This window comes from Dermacentor variabilis, chromosome 9, assembly GCF_050947875.1.
Source record: "Dermacentor variabilis isolate Ectoservices chromosome 9, ASM5094787v1, whole genome shotgun sequence".
NCBI lineage: Eukaryota > Metazoa > Arthropoda > Arachnida > Ixodida > Ixodidae > Dermacentor > Dermacentor variabilis.
In genome coordinates, this window is record NC_134576.1 from 137694846 (window position 1) to 137720905 (window position 26060).

The 26060-nt window shown below is 43.5% G+C and overlaps 1 protein-coding gene across 4 annotated transcripts in view; it reads right to left on the reverse strand.

Annotated features, from left to right (window-relative positions):
• gammaCOP (coat protein (coatomer) gamma) overlaps positions 1–26028 on the reverse strand; it is a 47237-nt gene extending 21209 nt beyond the window's left edge. For 2 of the 4 annotated variants that reach the window (XM_075669667.1, XM_075669666.1), the window contains exons 1-15: positions 25891–26027; positions 25077–25126; positions 24344–24424; positions 22842–22993; positions 21486–21510; positions 21371–21421; positions 20208–20300; positions 17543–17629; positions 16707–16823; positions 15903–15943; positions 11963–12164; positions 10110–10321; positions 9373–9524; positions 7174–7338; positions 1971–2150 (exon numbers count right to left, since the gene is read on the reverse strand). In XM_075669667.1, coding sequence (XP_075525782.1) covers positions 1971–2150; positions 7174–7338; positions 9373–9524; positions 10110–10321; positions 11963–12164; positions 15903–15943; positions 16707–16823; positions 17543–17629; positions 20208–20300; positions 21371–21421; positions 21486–21510; positions 22842–22993; positions 24344–24424; positions 25077–25126; positions 25891–25930 — 1648 coding nt within the window. In that variant the 5' untranslated portion in view covers positions 25931–26027. Of the gene's footprint in view, positions 1–1970; positions 2151–7173; positions 7339–9372; positions 9525–10109; positions 10322–11962; positions 12165–15902; positions 15944–16706; positions 16824–17542; positions 17630–20207; positions 20301–21370; positions 21422–21485; positions 21511–22841; positions 22994–24343; positions 24425–25076; positions 25127–25666; positions 25823–25890 lie in introns of those variants that run through there. The other 2 variants (XM_075669663.1, XM_075669665.1) reach the window with 2 other exon arrangements.
• Between the last annotated feature and the right edge of the window lie 32 nt (positions 26029–26060).

A 26060-nucleotide genomic window follows, 5' to 3' on the forward strand; every position in this document is an offset into this window, starting at 1 on the left:
TGCACTTGTCTTACTTTAGGTCTTTTCTCTCCTGCTCCTCATTCGATTTATCAAACAAAGTTAAACAAAGTGGGGTGCATGGAACCATTTCTTCATAATTAGAAGCAACTGCTTCCTCCAAGATGATGCAGGACTTACTATGCAATACATGCACCTCAGTCAGACATGTATTGCTGTACAGTTGTAGTCAAAAGTATGCGGACTATCAGGATCCAAGAAAACACTGAATATCTGATCAGTTTCGACTGGAGCCAGTAAAAAGCAATACTGTTGTTCACATAGTGCCAGGCTGCATACCAAGCCCGTGGAAAAAGCAAATTTAAAGTGAAGCTTTCTTTGCCTCTTCCCCACACTTTGCAGGTGCTGGCTGCTCTCTTACAGAGTAGACACAGGCCTGTAGACACTTCCACGATACCCACTAAACCATTACATACTACAGTCAAACCTCGATATATCGAACACAGATATATAGAATTATCGCATATATTGAATACTTTCTATAGCACCTAGAAAATCGCATGCATATTTAATTTTTTTATTTCAACTAGGGTTGGACGTAAAATGGATATATCAAACTTCGCCAGCCCAGACCACGTGCACTCTGTTGACAGGTGGTGAGCTTTCCTGCAACACCTTTGAAGATAGCGGTGGCGCGATCAGCATTCCTGACTGCTGCGCACTATAGCTGCACACATCGATTGCGCTGAGGGTGCCATTTGAACGGAGCAGCATACGCACGTGACGGCTTGGCTAGTTTGACAACATCAACGACGCATTGCATTTGTCGCACCGACTCCTCCTCGGTGCCGCACTCTGCGCCTGCCGCGTCTCGCGAGGACTGGTGGTTTGCATCCCCAAAGACGTGTGACAGCGCGCACTCGCTGGGCCCACTCATAGATGCCTTGGCAGGTGCCACTTAATACTTTGTTGTTGACAGTGTTTCAAAATGCTTCGATTGACGAACGTGGAGATCGCAGCAGAAGCAGTGGCCAAACGAAGACGCTGCTGAGGTGGATCCCACAAGCGCTGATGCTGCCCTGCTCCCGACTTCAATTGAGGCTGTAGCTGCTTTGGCCTTTCTACGCCGCTACTGAGACGCAATAGAGGGAACCAGCCTATTGCTTGTGGCTCGTTCAGACTATGTTGAGGACTACGTGTTGAAGCACGAGGCTGCCAATAAGAAGCAGGCCACGCTCCTGCAGTATTTTCAGCCAAATAAATACTTTGCGTGAAGCTTCATGCGAGTATTTATTGCACCACAATTGGGGCCCAACGGGGGATCGTGGTTCAGAGCGCACATTCGGTTGTGCCGTGCGACATCAGCCTAGGTCGCGCCGACTTCGCGCAGCTGACGAAGTCGGCATGGACTAGGCTAATTGCGTGCACCGCAATCGACCGCGCACTCACGGCTGACGTAGTCGTTGCGGCCTAGACCAATTGTGCGCAGCCCAACCAAACGCGTGCTCCGAACAACGATCCCCAATTGTGCCCTCCATTCATTGATTGATTTGCAGAAGTTTTTGATGCGTTTTCTATGTGATTTTATATAACAACTTTTGGCTATATTGAACTATTTTGCGATCACCACGCTGTTCAATATATTGAGGTTCGACTGTACACTACATACTATATACCGCCCACTAATTTAATGTGCAGTTGTGTCAAGTTGAAACAAACTCCTCACCAAGACAAAACATTTGCCTTGTGTGTTACATTTACATCATTCTGTTACATTTGCATAAAAATTGTACTGCATTTGCATCATTCTGCCAAAGCATTTGCATTATTAGTGTTACATTTGTGTAGCTTTTGTTTCAACACCTGTGTTAACATCAAGGAAAGCTTCACTTGATACTGATTCCCACTTATCTGTTAACTCTACCAAATTATTTTTCTCAGATCTTTGGGTCTACAAGCTCTTTACACCAACTGTGCATGCTCTTGAAAATGACTCAAGTTCCATCGCTCACCGTCGAGGATGTAGCGAATGCCCAGGGACTTCTGCCGCTGCCTCAGCACGTGCAGGAAGTAGGCAGCCCGGTCACGCACCTCGTCATCCGTGTCGAGGAGCGAGCGCTCGAGCAGCACCAGGATGTTGGGCAGCAGGTCTTCACAGTGCGCCCCGAATCTGGCTAGGGCACTCACCGCAGCTGAGCACAGGGACACAAGTTCCATCAGCCTTATGCACAGTGGGACATAGTGACACGTTTGTGATATGCTTGTTTCTTTTTTTTTTTAATACTGCCAGTCCCATCAGGGACCATAGCAGGTGGACATACAAAAATGAAATACATGGTAATAAACGTGCACATACAAATTGTGTGTCAATAAACCAAACAAGGAACGTAAAGGAACAATGTAAGAATACACAAAAAAACAACAAATATAGATATCACATTTCTAGGAGACATGCGCAGCGATACAGAGAATACATCATGAAAAGGACAGCAAACGGGAACAAAAATAATAGTAAACACCTTAACGATAACCAGCATGGCTTGCAATAGTTGCAAAGCATGTTATGTGAATAAAAATGCGTTACTGATTGCTTGATATGGATTCTAACCATGATGTGAACTGAGATAATGAGTCTGCAGAAATGACTGAAGGATCGAGGCGATTCCATTCCCTTATCACGAGGGGGAAATAAGAGTACATGAATGTGTCATTATGGATTGAATATTCTGTTAAAGCGTGTACATGTTTATGTCTCGATGATCGTGACTGCGAAAAACATATGTATTTTGTTAGGTCTATCTTATAATAGTTGTGAATCAAGTTAAACAAAAATTTGAGCCGTGCTTGCTTTGCTCTTGATGAGAGCGTCGCTAAACCCGACATAGCCGCAAGGTTAGTGGGTGAATCTGTGCGCTTACACTTGTTGTGAATAAACCGCAGCGCTTTTCGCTGTACTTTTTCCAGTTTCGTTATGTTAGTTACTGAATGGGGAAACCAAACTGTGTTAACGTACTCTAAAACCGGTCTAATAAAAGTAGTTTACGCGAGAAGCTTAGTCGACGTTGGTGTGAGGCAGAAACATCTTCGGAGATAAAATAGCTTGCGTAATGCCTTCGAGGTCACGTTGGCAATGTGCGCGCCCCATCTCAGGTCAGAAGTTAGAGTGATGCCTAGGTATTTATGCTGGTGAACTTTCGTTAGCATTGTGCCGTTAATAAAGTACGGAAAGTCGTAAGGTTGTTTTTTTCTTGTTACCGTCATGCAAACTGATTTAGTTGTGTTTATCGTCATTTGCCATTTTTTGCACCATTCATTTAGCTGGTCTAGTGAGTTGCTGTTTGTTTGTATTGATGACAATAAATGCAGTGCTGGTCGACACGCTGCTACGATGGGTGCTTGACTACGGAGTGCACGTGCATTTTTGCATTTCAGAATCTGACCTCGAATTGAACCAGTTTAAGTTTGCACCCGTCCTGTCCTCTTCTTGTCCTTTCTTTTACTGCAGTGATATGTTTCAAGAAACTACAACCAACTGGTTCAGCAAGCAATAAGTTTAAATGTTAAAATATTACAGGGTTTAATGTCCAAAACTGCACACTGTGTCATCACGAGAGACGTGTAGCGAAAGGCTTCGGACTAATTTTGACGACCAGGGTTTTTTTTTTTTAGCTTGCACCCAAAGCATGGTACATGAGCATTTTTACAACACCCAAATAGAGCAGTTACCATTTTTAATGATTGTCTGTTTCTGCACTGTGGATTTAAACAACTCATCACTAACTAGCCCATTGCCAAATTTTACCGCCTCTGGACAGCACAGACGTTAAAGAGCCAGTCATAAATATTAACCCTTTGAGGGTCACCGCCGTACATTTACAGTGGCGGAAACAAGTCTCAAGTGGTCACAAACATATAGTCAACCACAAAATTTTACGGAACACGAAATCTGACAAAAAACTGAATATCCGCGCAGCCTCACAACACAGCTTAGCATTCGCATTTACAGCCTCTATTCAGTTATATTTGAACAACACTGTGATGTTCGATCTTACTGACTACCGTATAGTGCGGAATACAGGTCGAGGATTTTTCCAAAAAATATTACTAAAAGGTCACCCCTCGACTTACATAGCGGCCCTTGGCACAACCTGAATAGTTGTCTGGCAACATGTGGGAGCCACAGACCTTTTGGCACCCGTATCGTTATTGCCTCCATGTTGACAGACGCGGCCCAACGTTGACACGGCCTATGCAGTTGGACCGACGCCATCTTCCCCTTTTGTGCAGCAATCGTTACTGTTGTTGTTCATTTCGGGACAACCCACAAAATGAGTACTGGCACTCGACATCAGTTCACCACGGCATTTAAAAAGTGATTGAATATGCTGAAGTGAATGGGAACATGTCCGTCAAGCGGCACTTTGCCATCTCGGAAAAAAGCGTCCGGTACTGACAAATGCAGAAAGTCAAGCTGTCTGCCTGCAATACGCAGAATACGTCCTTTCGCAGGGGCCGCACGGTGCACCCTGAGCTCAAATACAAGGTGGCGGATTTCGTCCGCAAGCATCATGCCAGATTCTTGGCAGTGACAGCGGCATCTGCATCTGCATGATCTCCGCTCATCTGCATCAAAGCTATTAAGCTCGCCCGTGAATCTGGACTGTCCAAGGAGCAATTCAAGGGCTCCATTTACTGAGTTCGTCGCTTCACGCGAAGCGAACGATTCACACTTCGCCGGCGCACATCAATCTGCCAGAAGCTGCCAACGGCATACGAGGACAAGCTGGTCAAATTCCAGCACTATGTTATCCATCTCCGGCAGCAGCATGGCTACATGCTGGGACAGATCGGCAACGCTGATGAAACGCCGGTGTGGTTCGACATGCCGTCTGCACACTGTGGTGGACAATGCAGCACGAAGGAAGTCAAGCTTCTTTCGACGGGGAACGAGCATTTGCGCTTCACGGTGATGCTCGGGTGCCCTGCAGATGGCAGAAAGCTGCCCCCATATATAATCTTCAAGTGGAAGACGCTGCCGAAAGAGGCTTTCCCGCGGGACGTTGTCATTTGCGTGAATGAAAAGGGCTACATGGACGAGGCCCTCATGGTCAATTGGATCCATACCATCTGGAATCGGCGGCCCAGTGCACTCCTGTAGTCTGAGCATGCTCATCTTGGATGCCTTTTGTGGGCCCTTGACCACAGGTGTGAAGCAGGCACTCCGCAAAGGGAGGACGGAGCTCGCCGTCATTCTACAGCCGCTGGACGTCATGATCAACAAGTCCTTTAAAAACCGTGTGCATCAACTGTATAATCAGTGCATCGCTGGCAACAACCTGAAGACCCCAACCTACAGGCTGCGCAGACTGCCTCTTGCCACTGTGGCCACATGGGTTTTGCAGGCTTGGCGCTTGCTGCCCGATGATATGCTGGTGTGGGCGTTCAAGAAATGTTGCATTAGCAACTCCTTGGGCGGCATTGAGGTCGACATGTTGTGGGACGCAGCCAGTGAGAAGCAGTCGTTTTCGGATGAGTTCAGACAGCCAGACAGCTCGAACAAATGAGCAGGCGACGAGTCTGGTGGCACCAGTAAATAAAACAAAGTTTTGTGCCTTATAATGTTTTTGTTGACTTCTTTGCTTCAAGGTGGAGGGGTCGACCTATATTCAGCATTACATGGCACTGTTACAGGCTGCTCGAAAATTGAATGTTTTCCGAGATCCCGTAGTCCATAAAAACTTTTATGGTTGACCGTATATGCATGTTGGCATTCATATAGAATGCTTCACTTTCGTGTATACTCTAGTGGTGAACTTGACTTTCCATTTCTCTGACCCTTCATCATTGGTTTGGACGTGAGTTGGAGAGCTCTGTACTGTGACTTTTGCTGTAATACCACCATCAGCACAACACGATAAAGATGGAAAATGAAATGGAATGTTATAATATACAAGCTGTAGTCATGTCAAGCCTATTTAAACCCTAAACCTAAGTTGAGTAAATTTTACATCTCTAAAAAATTAATTAAGCTAATTTACCCACGTGCCGTATTTACTTGCATGATGATTGCATTTGCATAATGATTACACCCCTGAATTTTGTTGTCAAAATTCATTTTTTTCTTTCCCGCGTAATGATCGCACCCAGAACTTGCCACAGCAATACGTCGTGTACCGAGTCTAGGTAATGATGATCGCGCTTACCATCAGTCGAATGCAACGCCTACGACTATTCAAGACATACCAAGCGGTCTGCACACACCACAAACAGATTCTTAAGCAGATGCCCCATTTCATTTCTTTCGTCACTTTCCGCACTTCGGTGAAAAAAAAAAAAAAAAAAAAAAAGCTACAGCCAAACTTGCCTTGGCTTTATTATTTGTAGGCTTTATAATGGTTGTGGTCAACAACACCAACAAAAAAGGCGCCTTTCGATTCTTCTCATCTGCACTCGTGGGCACGCAACAAATCGCGTGCGGCAACGATAGTAGCCACGTTTACACTGATACGTTAAAAGTGTACCCTATTCATACGCTGACGCTAGTAACACGGCTAAGATATTCACCCACCCTTAGCGGAAACGTGCCATATTAGGACAGTAGTGAAGACAAATGCCTTTTTCGCAGTTTTCGCAGCATGCCCGTCATGTGCTCTATGTCACTGGCAGCTAAGCACGCCTGTCTGTTTCTGTCCCCTCAAAGTGGACATGGCTATGTTATTGCCACAAACTTGCCAATATTAACATTATTCATTATTGATACGGAAGAAACTATTTCAACGCACATAATGTACTCGCGAGAAGAAAAAAAAATCGCGTTCAGTTTGCATTTTTGTTTTGGTGTCCCGCACTATTACAGCGGCAGCCGCCTGTTTGTTGACCTGTTATCCCGCAGCAAATGTGGGATGAAAAAAAATTTTTTTTCTTTTCGCGGAAAATTCAATCTGTGTAGTGATTACACCCCTGAATTTGCGTCAATTCTTTTGACAAAAAAGTGCAATCATTACGCAAGTAAATATGGTATTAAACAATCAACCATGTATAACATATGCACATTTTTACAAATTTTGCAGCTTTTCATCAGTTACAAAATATATTGGCTTGTTCTTTCTTTTAAGTAAGCCACTATGAGGCATTTAAACCTGGAATGAAAGGGCGTCACCCTCACAGGGTTAAAGCTTGGCCCCCTAGTCCCACTGCAGCATGCGAGAGACTCACCGGCGCGCACAGGGGAGTTCTCCAGGATGAGCCGGTTGTACATGAAGCGGATGTAACGGGATGGCGTGGATCCCTGGGGTCCCTCACGGCCGAGCAGGCAGAGGATGCGCACCGCCAGGCTTGTGTGCTCGCAGTCCTCAATGAATTCACACAGGTGCGACAGCCCTGCAGGTCGTACAGGAAGAGATGGTTTGCTCACACTGCAGCAGGTGCTTGCAGGCACAGAGTTTCCAAACTTGCACCACTAAAAGGAACACTGGTGCTCTGATCCTTCAGCTACCAAGGGAATAAGATGTGAAGTACAGTAAAGCCTCTTTAATTAGACCCTCATCAATTCAGAAAGTCAGATAATTCGGACTCGTCCTCTCGTTCCAGCAGGCGTATGCATTACCTAATGCAATCAAACTCGTTAATTCGAACGTATTTAGCTGCACACTGGTTAATTCAGCCAACTCTCAGAGCTTAGTGAGCACCGCAAAAGAGAAAGAACGGAAAAGAAAAAAAAAAGAAAGGAAAAAAGGTAGAAAGGAAAGAAAAAGAAAAAAGGAAAAGAGAAAAACGGTGCTAGCGTCCAAATGAAACAAACTGGCGGAGTCTGCGTAGTCACCATCCATGATCGCATCGAGAGCCACTATGGTTTTGTCCACAGGGGTTGCAGGAAAACAGTAGTTTGATTTTGAGTCGGTGCATGTGTCGGCCAGGAACCTTCATAACTCCGTAGTCACCATCCGCGATTGCATCAATAGCGGTCAAGGTTTTGTCTACAGTGGTTTCGAGAAAGAGTAGTTTTGTTTTTGCTAGGTGCAAAGCTGTGGAGAATGAAGAGCAGTGGCTACAGTGCAACGGACAGACTGCTGGTGATCAGCTCACTGGTGAAAAAGTAATTGGGATTTGCATGCATGAGTGAAAAGCATGTCTCAGATAAAGCCACGAATTGCGGCTGCACTGTGAAGGAAGCTCTGCGAGACCTTCGTGGCTAAGAGAGCAAATCAGTCCTGCAATGACAAGAATTGCCGCTTCTGCACTGCTTTCGTACAATATAGAAACAGGATTTGCTCATTCATTAAATAAAAGCATGTTGACATAGTACGCACTTGTTTGTTTTCTTGATACCCTCTATAATTTGACATTCATTTAATTTGGACATTTTTTTCAGTCTCATGAAATCTGAATTAACAAGGTTTTAGTGTATACGGACTTGTCCAAATTCCATGCCTGCAGATTCATATGTTTTGTCACCTTATTTATTACGCTTTACTTTTATTTACAAGCACACACAATTTTTAAACACACTGAGGCAATAAGAGTCAGTGTGCATGCATTATCATTGCAAATTTCTGCATGTAATATGCAATATGTATTTTTATAAATATGTTCAAATTGCAAAGCCACAGAAGTCGGATGGACGAACTTTGAACAAGTCCATCTATACTATCCACCATTCCCAAGCTTGCAGCGCCCTCCCGTGGCCACGTAGTGACAGATTTTTCTCTAGCAATGTACGTAGGAAACTCTGCTTACAGTAATGACAGTGAGGCAGGTCAACTGCATAAACAAACAGATCTGCTTCAAGGAACCTGCCTATTTTTCTGTTTGCACTTGTGACCTATGCAGCTTCTCCTACTAAACCACTAAGATACATCAGTGACGAAAGTTCTCCACATGCATACGTTTGAGCACAAATGCGCCATGTGCATACATGCACCTAAAATTATTTTTTTCTAGGTGAGTCAGTTGTGGTACTTTAGTCACACAACGTCTGCCATGCTTGACACCTTTGGATGTACATACTGCTTCATAACTTCACAAATGATTTTGTTCTCACAAAGAACAATTTACTGTTAACCAAGACTTTTGTGATCACATCAGTAACGAATTGTAACTATTTTGCCCAAGAGCAAGTATACTCAATTTATGGGAGCATGGCACTGTCCAAAAGCTCACCTGGCAGAGACAGAAGGTTGCTGGATCACCGTTATACATTGTCTATATATAGGTCATGTCAACTTCACAAACCACACAAATTACTGTACAGTAATATGACACCCAACACTGGGCATGGCCGCTTATTCTGAAACTAAAGCTCCATGTATTGAAAGACACCTTCATACAATCAAGGGCGTCCTCTGGCTCTTACATACAACTTCAGTTGGGAAGAAGCACTGGCTTGAATTAATAAAACTAATGCTAAGACCTCACCAACATCTTTCGCCTCTGGGTTGTCCTCAATGATGTGAATGACAGTGTCTACAATGGCCTTCTTGTACTCAAAGCCGCCCTCATCCCGCAGCATTGATGCCAGGAATGTCATCAACACCAGCAATTTGCGGGGGAACTTTTGGCACAGCGACCTGCAATGGAGAAGGTGGCATCTGGTTGCCGCACAATCGCACCAGAATGCTTCTAACATGCACAAGCAAGAATAACACACAATCAGCGTGACCTCAGTGACTGAATTTGCCCTCCTTGCAGCAATGCAGTGTAAATTCAAGATGTAGCATTTCCTGGGACTGCTAAACCAAGGTTGTACACAGGGCCCATATTTTGTAGTGCTCCATTCAATTTTCTATTCTTCTTATCAGACTCTGAGTCAGGTGAACAACCCTAGCAATAATGGCAGATCAGTGGTGTTCAAACAATGTCAAAGACTATAACGAACAGGCAATTACATGACCTGTTTTCGTCATCTGTTGGCCACATATGGTGGTTACAAACAATAAACCGAGCCTCTCAGTTTCTCCAATTCTTCTTAATACCTTAAACAAATCGTGCACACCCCGCCCACGATCGTTGTGTATCATTTTCGTGCGTGATGACGACACTGCAATTGCTCTGCCATGCAGCTCAGTGGCATGTTCATGTGCACGAAATCACAGCTCCACTCCTTTATTTTGTAGACCTGTCTCCCAGAAAGAAGAAAACAAAGCCAAGCTCACCGGATCGCATGGACGACAACAATCTTGAACTCGTCAGAGATGTCAGACATGAAGGAGGTGATCTGCTTCATGAGCCGCTCTATGCTGCTCTCGCTGCCCGTCTTGAGCAGCGTTGTGATGGCCAGTGTCGCGATGGATCGGTTCACATCCGTGATCAGGTTCTCCAAGTCCAGGTTGCATGCTGTGACTGCTGCCGGGTGTGCCATTGCCACCTAGTTTTGAGAAAGTTCCACCAAGCCATCACTGCTAGGACAATACTATACCCTCAACAGAATAACATGACCCCGAGTACAAAGTTGCAGGTACCTTTATTAACTAAAATATGAATAAATATGTTAAGATCAGAACACAAAACTAATGGTGCACAAAGTAGCTAGATGAACTGGCTTAAAATAAGGCCTTCTAGCATAGTGCGATGGGCGCTCCATTACCACAACTCAAGTCCACGCAGGAACCTTAGCACAAGTGCTGTGGCCCAAGCATAAGCACTTCCCCGTGACACATTATCTCTTGTGCTGTGATGGTTCCAATTACCAATGTTTTATAATTGTCCCATGCACTGTGATAAATATTAATATGTGATAAATATTAAATATTAATGTGATAATATTAATTAAGGTGCAATGTGCTACACCAAGAGACCATATGCACAGAAACCAAAAGTCATGTTTGCACAGATACGCTATGTGGAAATGCATTGTTGCTGTGGATAAGACTACTGAATCTAAAATCCCCAGATAATCTTTCTCATTGTTTCACCTGTCTGCACCATTATTGCCATATCCTTTCGTTGCACTGAATTAATCTTTAATATTAATAAATATGTGCCTCTTGCCATTAAGAGATGGGCTTTCTAGCAAAGCTCAGTTGCCTCGCAGCTGAGTTTCACCATTCTAAAAGGCCCCAAACCAGACCCTGACAGAAATTTTGGTTATACTGCATACACTGGAAATTTTAATGGCTACACTTCACAACTTCAAGTTGTAACTGAACTGTGTAGCTGAAAGTTGTGAGGCTACTCTTTGCAGCTTGCAGTTATGCAGCTTCTGTCTAATGCTTAATTGACTGCACAGCTTCCAAGCTTGGCTTTCCCTGATAGCTCAGTCACCTCATGTGTGAGCTTGCTGCAATTTTAAAGCGGCCCACAACCACAGGTTGGCACAATATGTAGACAATCGCTCACCGATATTTTTTTAAGGATGTGCACTCACTTTTTCTCCACACTCCTGTCCTCTCACACTCGCTCACGTTCAAACTCATGTCCAATCACACACTCAGTTCATACCCACATCTACTCCATCTCATGTGTACTCATGAGTATACCGACTTAGGTCAAAAACACCAGATTTTATGGAAATTTTAGTCCAGTTACACAGCTTCCAGGAAGCAAGCTACCCTAGCCGCAACTGACACTTTCTCCTGTAGTAGCAACTAGTGTGACTTATACCCGTTTTCTCCCATACTAGAGCTGAGGCCACATGTGACATTTACGCTGTGATAACCTCTTGCCTCGGTTTATTTCTCACTTCCTTTCTTGCTGCATGGAGCATTTCTAGTGGTATTATAGTGCGGCCAGTGTTTCGCAGGAATGCCAATGAGTGATTTGTCTTGCTGCTGTATATTTGTGCACTGCAAGCAGGATTTGTTGACACGGTAGGCAAGGGCTGTGACATCATCTCTGCTGGCAGGAAGACAGGAAGGGCACCAGAGTTTTCACCTGAATGTTCAGCTGTTCTCACGGCAGGTACCGCCTTTAGTTCTACACAATGGAAAGCGCATTGGAACCAGTCGATGAAAAGGGTCAGGGGGTTGCTGAGCAAGCATTTTCTACGCATCACCAAATGTGGCCTTGCCTTGTTCAGCGTGCGAACAGCTGCAAAACGCAGCGTGGGCTTGGGCGAGCTGCAGAAGAGCTGGAGCACTGACACGGCTGGTGTGAGCTCACGGGTGGTGGTCGACCGCAGGTTGACGATGGCGTGTGCTGCCTCATAGATAACCATCTCGCTTTTGTGCCGTAGGCAGCTTTCCACAAATGCAAACATGGGGCTCTCTGGTCTGCAACAATGAAAAGAAAAGCCATTTAAAACACAGTCCACAAATCTAGAACTTCCAAAATAGACGTGGTTGTACCTTAAATGAAAGGTAAGGGAAATATAAAGACAAGCTAAACTAAGAGATTAATGCTTCAACATGTCCCAAGGTTTCACATGTATTATGAAGTGAGCTTTTTGTGAGCAAGGACATGAGGTAAGCACGGGATAGGACTGGTGTCATTATTCAGAAGATATGGAGCAAAATCAGGAGGAACCAATTCTTTGAAAATTATCTGAAAAATTAAGTAAAGCAAACTAGTATAAAATTAGAACCAAATGAGACAAACAGGAATAGACTCATGTTCAAAATGAGTGCAAAAAGTGACATATATCTACAAGTTTTCAGCACAATAACTCAGAAAATAAAGATATAAAAGGTAAATTGGCCTAAGACCCAACTCTCTGCATAAGACAACACTAATGGCAGCCAATTAAAGCTTAGTTAGAGTGGAATCTCACATTTTTTTTTCAAATCTACCAGCATAATTTGATGCCAAGAGATGGGCTGGTTGAGGAAAGAAGAAAGTTAATGCAGTTATCTCTCTCAACTTCCCAGGCAGCATGTCAGCTCTCGCCAAGGTTCGATACGCAGTGGCAGTTCCTGGCCCGATGGCCTAAGGTTAACATCGTGGTTCCAATATGGGCTGTGCTATTCTGATTCCTTGCCCAATGATGGCCTAAGATAAACAGCGTGAATCGAATATTGGCTGAGCCACTATGATAGAGATCCAGCACTGGCCCTGTTTGCACATGCGACAAACAATATTAGCGGTGCCGTTGAAAAAGGCGGGAATTATTGGACTGACATTCATGTGGATTTGCCAACATGGGTTACTAAGCTGGTTTTATTGGAACACCACAGGGCTTGAAGTAAGCAAATGTGTTATTAAGCTTAAGTGGTGTTTAAAAATGTAAATACAAACTTAAAATATGGGGTTTTACGTGTCTAAACCACAATGTGATTGTGAGGCGCGTCATAGTGGGGCTTGTAGGGGGAGGGGACTTATGATTTATCCTAACCACCTGTGGTTCCTCCACGTGAACCCCACACGTGGTACACGGCCGTTTCTGCACTTTGCCTTCATGAAAATGTGGCCCCCTAAAGAGAAAAGCCAATGCACAACGTAGCAAGCAGGGGAAATCGTATATTGGGCAAACTGGCCACTGCTTTATTGATCGTGCCTGGGAACATGAACTTTCCATAAGAAACAATGGCATTGCACATTTTCCTGCGAATTGTATATTTTGCATGTGCGCTCCGCGGCTTGGCAGAATCGGGATTCTGAGGAGAATTGAGAATTGCGGTGGCACAGAGCTGATGGAACAGTTTTATATTGCCTCGAGATGGAGCACATATGTATTAGCAAAAGTTGTTTTTTTTGCATGGATGGTATGTTGTGGCGACATAATCATCATGCTCCTATTCCAATAGATTTGCTTGTTAATGCACGTGTAGTAAGCTCCTTGTATGGATGCCCCTGGCAGAAAGAAAAATTTGTTGAAAGTTTGCGCTTGTCCGTGTCAACACCCTCTCGTCCTTGCCTGTCTTTGGCACAGCGCATTCCCGCTTCTTCTTCTTCTTCTTTTTTTTTTCAGCCTAACTCTCCATCCTTTAGCCCCCCCTTCCCCCCACGCACCCAGATGAGCCTGGTCATCACCACCCAGATGAACCAGGCTCATCAGTGAAATGGTGGTTTTCACAACTGGAAAATGCTGCTATCGCAGTAAGTGAGCGCACAGCCGAAAGAATCATTGAAATATGCTCTTATTTTATTTATTTCTTGCCCGTGGAAATTTAGGTGCTGATAAACTGCTCGTATAGATCCATCAACTTTAACTGAGCATAAATGCTGTGAGCTCAGTTGACAATTCTTTTGTGATGTTTTAGGATGAAAATTATAAACTGCTGCCAACCCAAACAATGCCATGCGGTATATATATTACTGAAACAGCCCTGGCTAATGTAGAGTGCCTGCAGCTACCTAGCTTCTCTTATTCACAGCCTTTGAATAGTGCCCACAGTAGAACACAGTACCCATCTCTGTTTGTGAATTTCAACTAAATTCCAGGACTTTGATTTTATCATGCCATGTGCACTGCCTGATCCTGCTAGTCATGCCGAGGAACTGCACTTCTCACTGTTCTAGGTCAAACATAATTTCCTGCAAGCACACACGGCAACATTTTTTTTCTTTCCGTATAATAAATGCCTACTTTTGCTAGTGCTTCCTGACACAACTTCTCGGATTTCACATGAAAAATTTTGTACGAAGGACGCATTGTGTCGACACTATTTCGAAACTAGGCTATATGTGTTGTAGTAAGTTCTGCTGCAATTTTTTTATTAGAAAGTGCTAGTATGACTAGGTGTGGGGTGTAAACAAGACAGACGGATCCTGCGCATTTTGTGTTCTAAATATTTTCTGTTTCACATTCTATGAAATACGCCATATATGTTGAAATAGTTAAGTGTTACCTGATGAATCTTTTGCAGCAATAGTTCTGCATTCACCCCTTCGAACTCTTTGCTCAAACTTCTGTTCTTGCAGTATGGTGATTTTCAACATGAAAACATTGCCACATACATTTGTCATGCCGACATCTCCAACAATATTTAGTTTTATTTTCCAATGCAAGCATCTCCGCCAAGTAAGGATGAAGTCACTCTGGGAAGTGGTTGCAAATCCAACGAAACCACCGCATTATCGCGGTCCTCGGGGCCTGACCAGCCTGCCGTCATCCGAGCACTGACCGACCAGCCTACCTATTATGCCAAACTCCCAGCCCTGAAAGCCCTGGCCAGCCCACCGTCCTCGGCACCTTGCCAAATTCCTATCCTTGGGGCCCTGCCTGATCCACCGCCATCCATCTAGCTTCACGAGAACTGGCTCTCTGGAGCCTGTCTGTAAATAAACTGTTTGAACATGACCGAGCGTCAACCATTCAGGTCCACGGAACATGCCTGTTTGTGCAAATTTATTCATAAATAAACTGCCACAAAGTGAATTTCAGTATTATATTATTATTATTATTTGCATGTATAGAGGACTTCTGCTTCTTGACATGCATTTCTGTCGAGCTTTCCTAGCTGCTATTGAGGGAGACTGAGACAGCTTACTCCCCGGGGACAATTGCTACCAAAATTACACTACCAGAAGGATCACGGTAAAAATGGCTGCGTACTCTAGAGCCAGCGTACTTACAATATTCGTCTAGGAAAGGGCACTGGCTCAAAACTCGGATTAATAATGGCAATGATATGGCTCAATGCTGGTACTACATTAGCAGCAAAATGGCTGCTGCATTGGCATAATATTTGCCCAATCTTGGCTTTAACTCTGGGCCAGCATTGGGTTGGGTTGCACTTTGCCAATATGCCAGCACAGGTTGAAGATTGGTACCAATTTCTGACAGAATTGGGCCATACTTGGACCATTTTTGGTGTGCTGCCTGGGTTAACAGCCTCCAGATAAAGCAGAACATATGTTATCTAGGCATCACCTTAGTCTCCCATGCCACCAAAGTTATCAGCGAGGCAATGGGAACACTACAGTGCCATGAAGCTCGAAGGTCACACTCAGAGTCAGATTAGTGATAAGATTTTTCTGGTGCCTTGTGCTATGTTTTATTGATTTAAAAGAATCAAGAATAAGACATTCAGCTCTCGTAAAACTTTCTATCGAGAGGCTGCCAAACTCACCCAACGCCGTCTTCTTCTATCAGCTTGCTTGCAATTCGGATCTGCATGAAGATAGGAAGAGGAAGAGAAGATGGGACAAAAGTTTAAAAAACGAGGACTTCTTGCTCAACAGTTCAATTTAATGTAGTTTTTATTCATGTTCACAAGTTCAAGGAGGAGTGAGAAAATTGAAATTCAAACATAATTTGCAAGAGAAATTGTTCCATGGAACCCTCATAATATTATCATGATGCGGCAATTTTCTATGCCAGCCATAGGTCATGAGATGCCAGTGAGTGCTGGTGGTGTTCACTGCCTACAAGTGGCCCTTGAGGCACTGACCACTGGCTTACCTAAGGCACAAATGGATACCAAATAAAAAAGGCTGTGGCTATCATGACATATCAACTTTCAATGCATATGTTCCAATGCACTGCTGCAAAAAGTAGCACACAGTAACACTGGTAGAAGCAACAAATGAGGAAATAAAAAACCTTGAAAGAAGATCTGACGGCATGACTTTTATATGCACTTACTTAGGCATCAAGGAAGACTTATATTCAACTTATATTCAATATCACCCAAGGAAAACTAAGGAAAACAAATTCATGAGAGTTTTGTTATGTGATAGATACCACAGTATGTATTATGGAACCTCCAGGTGACCAACTCCAATTTGAAAGCGTAGATTTCCTTCTTTTCACATTAATCCTTCGGAGATGCAGTGAGCAAGATATGAAGCAAATTATTTCATCCTAATGTTAAAATATATTGCAGCACCCCTTTTACACCTATTAAGTGCATTCTTTGTTCGTCCCCACTCACCAGCATACAAACTGCATAAGGTGACTTGAGAGCTGATCGGGCATACTTGGTGACCAGTTTGGAGACTGCCAATCGGTCGCTCTTGCGAATGTGGTAGAGCAGGCCCAGGGCGTGGAACTGTAAACAGGAAATTAACATTTTTCGCCCATTTCTTCAGAGCACAAAAATATGCTTCCATCATAACCATTACAGCCAATAATCAGGGTTACACCCCGTTAGCTGCATTATCTCAGACACTATGAAATTGGAATGTTTATGAAGGCTGCAAAAACTTTTCGGAGATTGCTTCGCATGGATAAAAACAGAATTATTAGGGGTCAGATTTCTTTATTATTCTTCTACAGATCCATTCTTTTCGTCACTGGCTCATGCATGCCACATCATGATATTTCTACCAGTATCCGCCAGTCTGCATTGTCATTTTTTTTATGACATGACATGATGTGATCCTCAAAAACACAGCGAAGGGTTGCGATAGTGCTAAATCTACACAAATTCTGGGATTCTACTTGCAAAAACCACAATGGGATTATGCGGCACAGCGTAGTGAGAGACTCCAGATTAATTTTAATCACCTGGGATTCTTTAACGAGCACCCTATGCACGGCTGGGATTAGATCCCGCGCCCTCTGTCTTAGCAGTGCAATGCTACACGCCACCACGACAGATTATATCCACACATGGCCAAGCAAATCTGGTTATAACATGATAGCAATGGAGCTTTGCACGACTGACATAAACGGGCTTTTCCTAAAGCTGCTTTCATAGTAACAGAAGGTTTTTTGATCTACTGTCATTGAGCTTTAACAAAAGGCCCGGATGATTTTACCACGCACCTGAACCATGATGTTGTCAGAGTTGACTGCTTCTTGTGCCTCGTTCACCCACCGCTTCACAACGTCTGGGCTGACAAACATCAGATGCTGCATAAAAATACATATGTATGCTCAAACTTGGTCTGGTAGCAATTTACAGACTTCGGAAGTTTGGTTGAAGAAAGGCAAATGGGAAGAGGACGCAAGTTCAGAGAACTAGAAAGGAACATCAACAGGTGTTTCTTACGAGCTAGTCGGCCTGTCAGCATTGCAACGAACAGCTGCAACAGCTAAAACTAAAGCTGCTAAAAAAAGTTTGCAAAGTTTAGTAAAGCAAGTGCGCTTTCAGGCTGGTAGTCCCAGAAGAAAAAATTATGCAGATCCCACGCACTGTGGGAATCGACGTAAGCGAAGCTTTCCATGCTGGATGCTTTGATTGAAGAAAATTGGCGGTGATGTTGATGGCTAAAGCTTAATTTTTTCAACGTTTAGGCTAACACGAGAGTGGTGAGTTGATGTTACATGTTACCTTGCATGCACCACTGCTGTTTGTCTGCGCAGTACACAGAACACACAGGGAGAGGTGTTTGCTTGAGGTGTTGTTGTGCGGCATATTTTATAACCTCTAAGAGGGTTGAGCATTGTCATTGCCTCACATGGCACATCACATTGTGGCAGAAGTATTACACTTGAATCGGATTGTGGGGCTGTACGTGCCAAAACCACACCCAGATTATGAGGCAAGCCATAGATTAATCTTGACACCGTGATGTTCTTTAACGTGTTCCAAATCTAAGTGCATGTGCGTTTTCTATTTTGCCCCCGTCGAAATGTGGCTGCTGCAATTGGAATCAAATCCACGACCTCTAGCAATGTCATAGCCGCAAAGGTAATGCAGCGGGCATAGAAGTGTTGATTTTACAGTCGACCGCTTCCGTAGTGTCTCCTGGACCCTGCGGTGCGCTTTAATTAATGTGGCTCTGCTTCTGCATGCCCTGCGTAAGTTGCCTGCTTGACATACCTGCATGGCGTTTATTTTTCACAAATAGCAGCAACGTACTGTACTGTACCTTGAACCTGTTTCCCAACAACCACTGTTGTATAGTAGTAGTGGAGCCTCCTTGCCTTCTCAAGACACCTCCCTCTCCTCTCTTGTATGGGAACTGCCTCTTCTCCTCCCTCTCCTTCTTCTCTTCTCTACAGTTCTACCTGCATCCCCTCTGGCCTCGCACGCATAATATATTTCTATTATATAATGGGAACATTCAAATTCACCAACCCCAAAGAAGGCAAAGGTAGTCATTTCCGCAGAAAAGGTGTTGACTTTTTTTTTTTTTCGATCGTCAGGGGCCATTACTGATTGAATTTGCTAAACCTGGAGAGACTATCAATCATTTCCGATATTGTGAAATGCCGGATAGGCTGCATGTCACAATCAAGAACAAATGATGCGGAAAATTGACAAATGGGGTCATCTTTCTCCACGACAATGCCCGCCCCATGTCGCCAATGTGGTTAAGACATAACTGGGAAAGTTCAAGTGGGAAACACTGCAACATCCGCCATGCAGCCCAGACCTGTCGCCTTGCGACTTACACATTTTGTGGCAATTGAAGAAACAGCTCAAGGGAACCAGATTCGTGTCAGACGATGACGTGAAAGACTCAGTAACAGACTTTTTGAAGCAGCAACCCAAGGAGTTTTATGAGATGGGGATCACGCGACTCATTAGTCAGTGGGACAAATGTCTAAATGATCATGAAGACTACTTTAAATAAAGTACCCCGTTTGTCATATATTCGCACTGGCTCACTTTCATTTTACTCGCCCTCATATATTTTGCAAAAAGCCTGCCTGCTATATGTGCTCTCTGTTGCGACTAATTTCGGGGCAATTACAATACACGACCGGTGACAGCTTCGCCTGTGCAATACATTAGAACAAAGGACAGCGTCACTGAGATTTTTCCCTGGCCGTTCAAACATGTTCAAAATTATGTACAAACATGTAAACAAGGTTCTTGAATTACAAAGCTCCCTTAAAATATTTGTCCTCAACTTGTTCATTTCACAGCCTTTACATTTCTCATATCAGAGGCAGCCACTGCTTTGCTGGTTTCGAACAGATACAGTTCTAAAGTTCGTATGATATGTTCTTTATTTATTAAATAGGCAAAAGACATGGAAGCATTGATATCAGTAATTTCGGGCACAATATTTAGGGCATACAAGTATATTCTTATATGAAAAAAAAATGGATATTTTACTTGTCTTGACAGTGCGTAGCGTTAAAAAATTCGTTTGCAGCATCTTTGGCAATGGCAATGCAGTCATTATTCATGTATTTGATCCCTCGATAAATTCTATAAGGAGGAGGCCACACTGCAACATGAGCCCCCCCCCCCGAACGACATGTAGAGTCTGCGAGTGCTACAATCATTTAGTGGATTGCTCGATGCTGTATTTCGTACAATCCACCTGCAACACATTCTGCTCTTTTCATAAAGTTTAAAGCATCCATTGCCACACCCTGCAGCTAGAAGGTAGTTTCACACATGCGGCCTAAATAAAGTGTGCCAAGTACAGTTACAATGGTACCCCTTTGCATAATAAATGTGCGCGGTGTTGCCCAAGAAGAAAGCCCACTTGCTTGAAGAACTCTAACACACAGAGGAGAACCTGCTTACCAGGGATGACACTAAGGCAGCACTGGACACCCCACAGTTCTTGTCGACAATGGCCTGCTTCATGTAACGCTCAATTGCCTGAAGCATGCTGCTCTGTAATGGAAAGAGAAATGCCGCTTCTGTAAACATGTTTGCTGCTGGGTCATATTCAATCCAGCAATGGTTGAACAAAGCACACATTCATGCAAGATAATGACTGAACGATTAACTATGGGGTCTATCATCTAAAAGCAACATGGGGGGCTATACTGGCCGTAGTGGGGGCTTTTCAGAACATGCAATATAGAAATGATGACAGGAAAATACTATAGTTGGCTGTGGCCATTGCCAATATCGTACAAGCCTGATAGTCTGCAAGCAAAATAAAAAACACAAATTATTTTCTTAACAGGAAACTTTCTTGGAGCACTCATCCTGAATTTCGTGTGACGAGTTGCTTGCAAGAACACTATGACCAATTTATAACCATACAGAAGACAAGTACTAATGTAATTAAACCAAAGCAATAACACATTTTGACCATTAGGGCTGCGGTTATTGCCCTGAGTGTACTGCAGATTGCACAGGGTTGCTGTGTTTTTTAACACCTTGGCTATTATAACCAAGACAAAAAAAAATATCACTGTGCAGCGTATTTTCTTCTACATGCAAGAAATAGGCACATATACAATGACACCAAGGGGCCTTATTTCAGGTAGTTCATTGCCGCGAAATTCTGCCATAATGCCTCTTCTAATTAGCGTTAAAAAATGGGCACACTCTTTTTCAATTGCTATGAGCAGGCAATGCAGTATCTCCTTTTCAGCAGTGAATGCCTAGAGTTGCACCTTAACTCAACAAATACCGTTAGCACATCTAATTTCAGGCAGGAGTCAACATAGTGATTTGATGCGCAGCTACACGAAAAGTTCTCAAAATGCGCTCTGCAGTTGAACTGCCAAGTCATTCAAGCTAATTTTACATGCCTGTTTAAAGTTGCCCCTTCAATGTAAGTTCAGAAAAAAAAAAAAAAGAGTCTCAGAAAAGCTATAATATTCAATGAATTCTCCCTCCCACCTCCTTCTCATGCTAATTTGGAGCAAACTGCCTGCTCACAGCTTAATAAGCTTATCCTGAAATTTTTGTGTCCGAAGTGAACATCTTGCCTGAGTGAATGCACTTACATCGGTGATCTTGCAAAGCGCCCGTATTGCAGCTGCACGGTAAAGGTCCTCCTGCCAAGAAAAGTGTTTACAGTGAGCACTGAACGCCCAAATTGGTCCCGACATGAGATCTCACCTTGCCGGTCATGTCCTTGGTTAAACTGGAAAACAAAATGAGGAATGTGGTCACAATCAAAGCCAAATCTCATCAACTCAAGACATGGTGAGTCAGTCCTGCCAAAGCCCGCGAGGTGGAGGAAGGTCCATGAAAAGGAAAATTGTCACCCACCCAACTGTAGCACAAAGCTACAAAGAAAACCCATCTGCTTTCTCAGAAAAAAAGCTGCACAACATTTTGTCCTGGAAAAAAAAAAAATTTCCTGCACCCAAGATGAATTTTCCTTCTTCAGAGAAAATACATAAACAATAAAATAAACGATAAATTAATGGATATGAAAGTGGATGAAAAAACAACTTGCCGCAGGTAGGGAACGATCGAAGGTTATGGGATCGTTCCCCACCTGCAGCAAGTTGTTTTTTCATACACTTTCATTTCCATTAATTAATTGTTTATTTATTTAATTTATTAAGCACAAGTAATTTCCCTTATGTTTTCCTTTGTGTTAGTGTTTATTGGCTTCTTATGATACTAATACTTATTTTGACACCAGCATGTTTCTCGGTGAATAAAAACCATACGAACTTGCTTTTTCTATGCCTACAAGCAGCAAACCTATGTGTATAGTGTCATAATTAGGTTTCCGTTTGTGTTTAGAGAGGCACCCAATGCAGTGTGTGACTGTTCATAAAATTAAATTATCATGTGGATTTTAATGTCCTGAATATGTCACAGCAGTTGATGAGGGATGCCGTAGTGGAGGGCTCCAGGTAAATTTTGACCAGCTGGGACTCCTTAACGTGCAGCCAAAGCACGGTACTGTACAGGAGATAAAAATGACACTCAATTCAGAGCCCCAAGGAATGCGTTGCGCATCCTGGTAGTTTTACACCATCCAGACTCCTTACGATGATTGATTGAAAAAGCCTGCTGCTAGGCTTTTAGGTAATACCTCACTAAAGCGTTTGTTGCATTACATATTAAGACTTTGATACAAAGAAACACAGACCAAAAAGAAAGTGATGTAGCTGAGCACAAACTTCCAACTTAATGATATTGCATGTAACCTGAAGAAAACATGCTAAAAATGATAAGAGCAAAAACAATTTAAAGTTTTTTTCTTTTTGTGGCGAAGGCATTCAAGGTGCAACAAATATTTTTATGATGTTGCAAATGAAGGTAATATAATACCATAATGCAGCTGATGGTCCCCGATTGCTACATTTTTCTCGCCACTATGTTGCAACTGTGTGATCCTGGGAAAGATCTCATAAACAGGCTATTAAGCTTTCCTGGTTCTCATGTTCTTTTCCACAAAAAGCACACCAGCTAGGTTCTACTGTGCACATGGTTCCCAAAAGTCTTGCAGCTCACCTGCTGGTCACAATGATGACATCCTCGGCAACCTTGGAGAGCTCCTTGATGCCTAGGTAGACCAGACGCCGGAGCACTGGATCCCGGCACTGGAACAGCTTCGTCATAGCAAAGAAGGCATCCGTGGCCTCCCTTGTCCCAAGGACTTCCCCCTGTTGGTGCCAAGGCCATGCAGACTCAGTTAAACATACTTCTAAAATAAGCATGCAAACTTGCAAACCTCAAACTTTGGGAAATACTAGTATTAAAGTCAATTATACTAAAATTTGATGAAAGGTATTAAAAAGTCGTCTTTCCTCAAGATTCCAACTGTTTGTTTACTTATTTATTCACTCATTTTTAATGTTGTTCTGTAGCAGATGTAAACAAGCATTTTGCTCTTAATCCTTTACTGATGAGTGTTGCCTACAGGCAACATACCAGAAAAAAAAATTTTTTCATGCCGAGTTTCGATAATGAGAACGAAGTTTCTGGCTAAATGTTTTGTCAACACTGAATGACGCACAGCAAGCACCATTTGTTGGTTTAGAGCTGGAACATGGGATGAGGAGAAAGAAGTTTGGCATGCGACTCGCTTTCTTTTGAAAGCATGGTCAGAGGAGACAGATCGACGCAAAATCTCTAGCTGCAGTGCTGCTGAACATGTGACGTAAAGCAAATGAAATGTACACCAATAATACAGATATAACGAGAGCTGTCCTTACAAATTCCAAAAGCCCACTTCCAGTTTTCTGCTTGGTGTGTCCCCCCTATTGCTGAAAATGTTTGCACAAAATATTTTTTTTATTGCTTATGCTTATTCTTAATGCATTTTGCACATTTAGGTAGAAAATAAATATTTTTTAAAACTATCTATATGTTCTTTTATTAAAAGGAGAAAGGAGTACTGGTACGACATTTTCAACTTATTGATTTTTTGTGGTAAAGGAAGGTTTTGGACCTCCAAACCATAGAAAAGATACTGGCAAGCCTCTGAGCACCCTAGATAATTTGCTGTAATAGCTTTCTACGAACTAGTTCCAATACTGGCAGCCAGGAGCTGTATGTGTCGTGACATCATGCCACAGAAGCACCAGGGTTCGTGCGAACCTCTGACCATTGCAATAGAGAATATGATGTTCGTAGTGCAAAGAACCCTGGAATCGGTGTGAATGATCTCTGTGCAAGGACGTGCCTTGGATTTTATCTGAGAAGGTGGTCATCACACGGAAGCAGGACATTGCTAAGTTTTGGCACTCACTCTGGCTTGCTCGGTCGTCTGCCATGTTGCTACATTAAGCCGTGCAATCAGTAGCAGCACAGCAGACGACAGTCATGCAACAGGATAGATGATGGAAGAAGCTGCTTGAAGCTTAGATTTGCCTGTCAAAACTGCTTTAGTCCCCAAGGTAGTGTACAGCGAAGCAGTGTTTACCTTTCATTACTATACACAACTCTCTTTGTCAAGTGCTCCAAAAGTCTAGACTTTTCAGTGAATTGTATGCAAAGGCATGCCTGCATACCTGATTCAGCAGGTATAGGATCTTGGTGAGTATCTCCGCACATTTCCGTGGGTGAACAGGAGTCTCGTTGAAAGTCCGCGCCTGATGCAAACAACATGATCATCAACATTCGTAACATTGCATATAACATGTTAGCACAACACAAGTGCGAGTGATGATGTTAATGCATTAATGCAACGGTTACAATAAACAATTTGTGTGTATCACATTATGGCATCCCCTTTTTGCTTTGTAATGCACAGTTTCATTTGTTTTCCTTGCAGTGCTGAATCCCACGAATGACATCATGCTGTTAGTGGTCACTAGTACATTTCATAACAATGCTTATAAAACCGCATAACATGACAGTCACTACCACAGCAGGTTTATGCTGTCACTGCACTGGAACGATAGCGTACCCCCCAGAAAACATTACACGAATTCGCAAATGTAAACAAAGGCCCAGACGACATGTAGAAAAAATATGTACCTCAATATCACTTGTGCACATCAGTTAAGAGAGTATGAAACTCGGCCAGAATACTCGCTTTGCATGGTTACCTGCGTTTATAGCAATGACACCTAGCTACACATGACGCAATCGGTCAGCACGTAAGCCGCTGTCAATGTACGTATTTCTCAAAACGGAGAACGAAACCAAGGGGTGGGTACAGGCTACACGATCTGCTACAGGCGCTTATAGCATTTACAACAAAGCACATTTAATGGCGATTGTAAAGTAGCAATCACGTACCTCTTGAAGCACTGACGTCTTTTCGAGGTTGCTGAACGGATTACTGCCACCTATGACAGAGAGCCTGTGTAAGTTGAATGGAAACGGCACACTCCCAAAGCCGCTGAGCGCGCAGAATAAAAACGAAAAACACGCCCGCAGAAGAGCAATTGAAATGGCTTCCGACGAGTTTCGCGCTCGTAATAATGGTAAACATTTGCAGCAAAGCACTTAAACGAAAAACTCCTGTGTGTGGTTCGGGCACAGTTTGGGAATACTGACACTGATAACGAAGGATTTACAGGTTGGCAAGAATAGCAGGTGCACTTTTGAAAACACAGCGGTGAGTGAACGACACGAACATCTCAGCAAGCAATGTCTCTCCCAGCGTTTTATAATAACTAGGACAGTCCAATCGGTCGATACGCTCTCTCCGGTGGTAAGGAGATGTCAACGATTCGTGCTTCAGCGTTCTTACTGCGGCAATGACAAGTTTGAGCTTGCGAACAAGAACACGTCGGCGATGGCAAACGATCGTGCTTTCCGAGTCGCTGTCACAGACACCTGTGCAACGGTCAGCGTCGAGTCACTGCGGACCGAGACGTTCTTACCAGTATCGCCGCCTGCTGAAGACATGGCTGCAATGCGAAGATGATTGAAAATTGGTAAAAGCGGCTATAGGGAAAAAGTCACGGTTCTGCTTATAACGCCGGTAAACATTGCCGTGTTAGGGTTAGAAAAGCGGTGAAGAGCAAGACAATCAGACGGCTCGGAGTCGTGCACGAGGTCGAAGTGATAACAGACACTCCCAAATATGCGCCTAATAGCGGCTCACCGTCTTCTTCGTCCTTTTTTTCACGCTTTAATACATACATCTTGAGAGTAGCGACTAACTTTCGGTCCCGACTCGGGTGCCACACACCTCAAAGCCACGTATATGACATACTCTCAAAACCGTTATCGTCTGCTGAAAAGAAACGCGTTTTACATAGAGGTCGCTAAGGT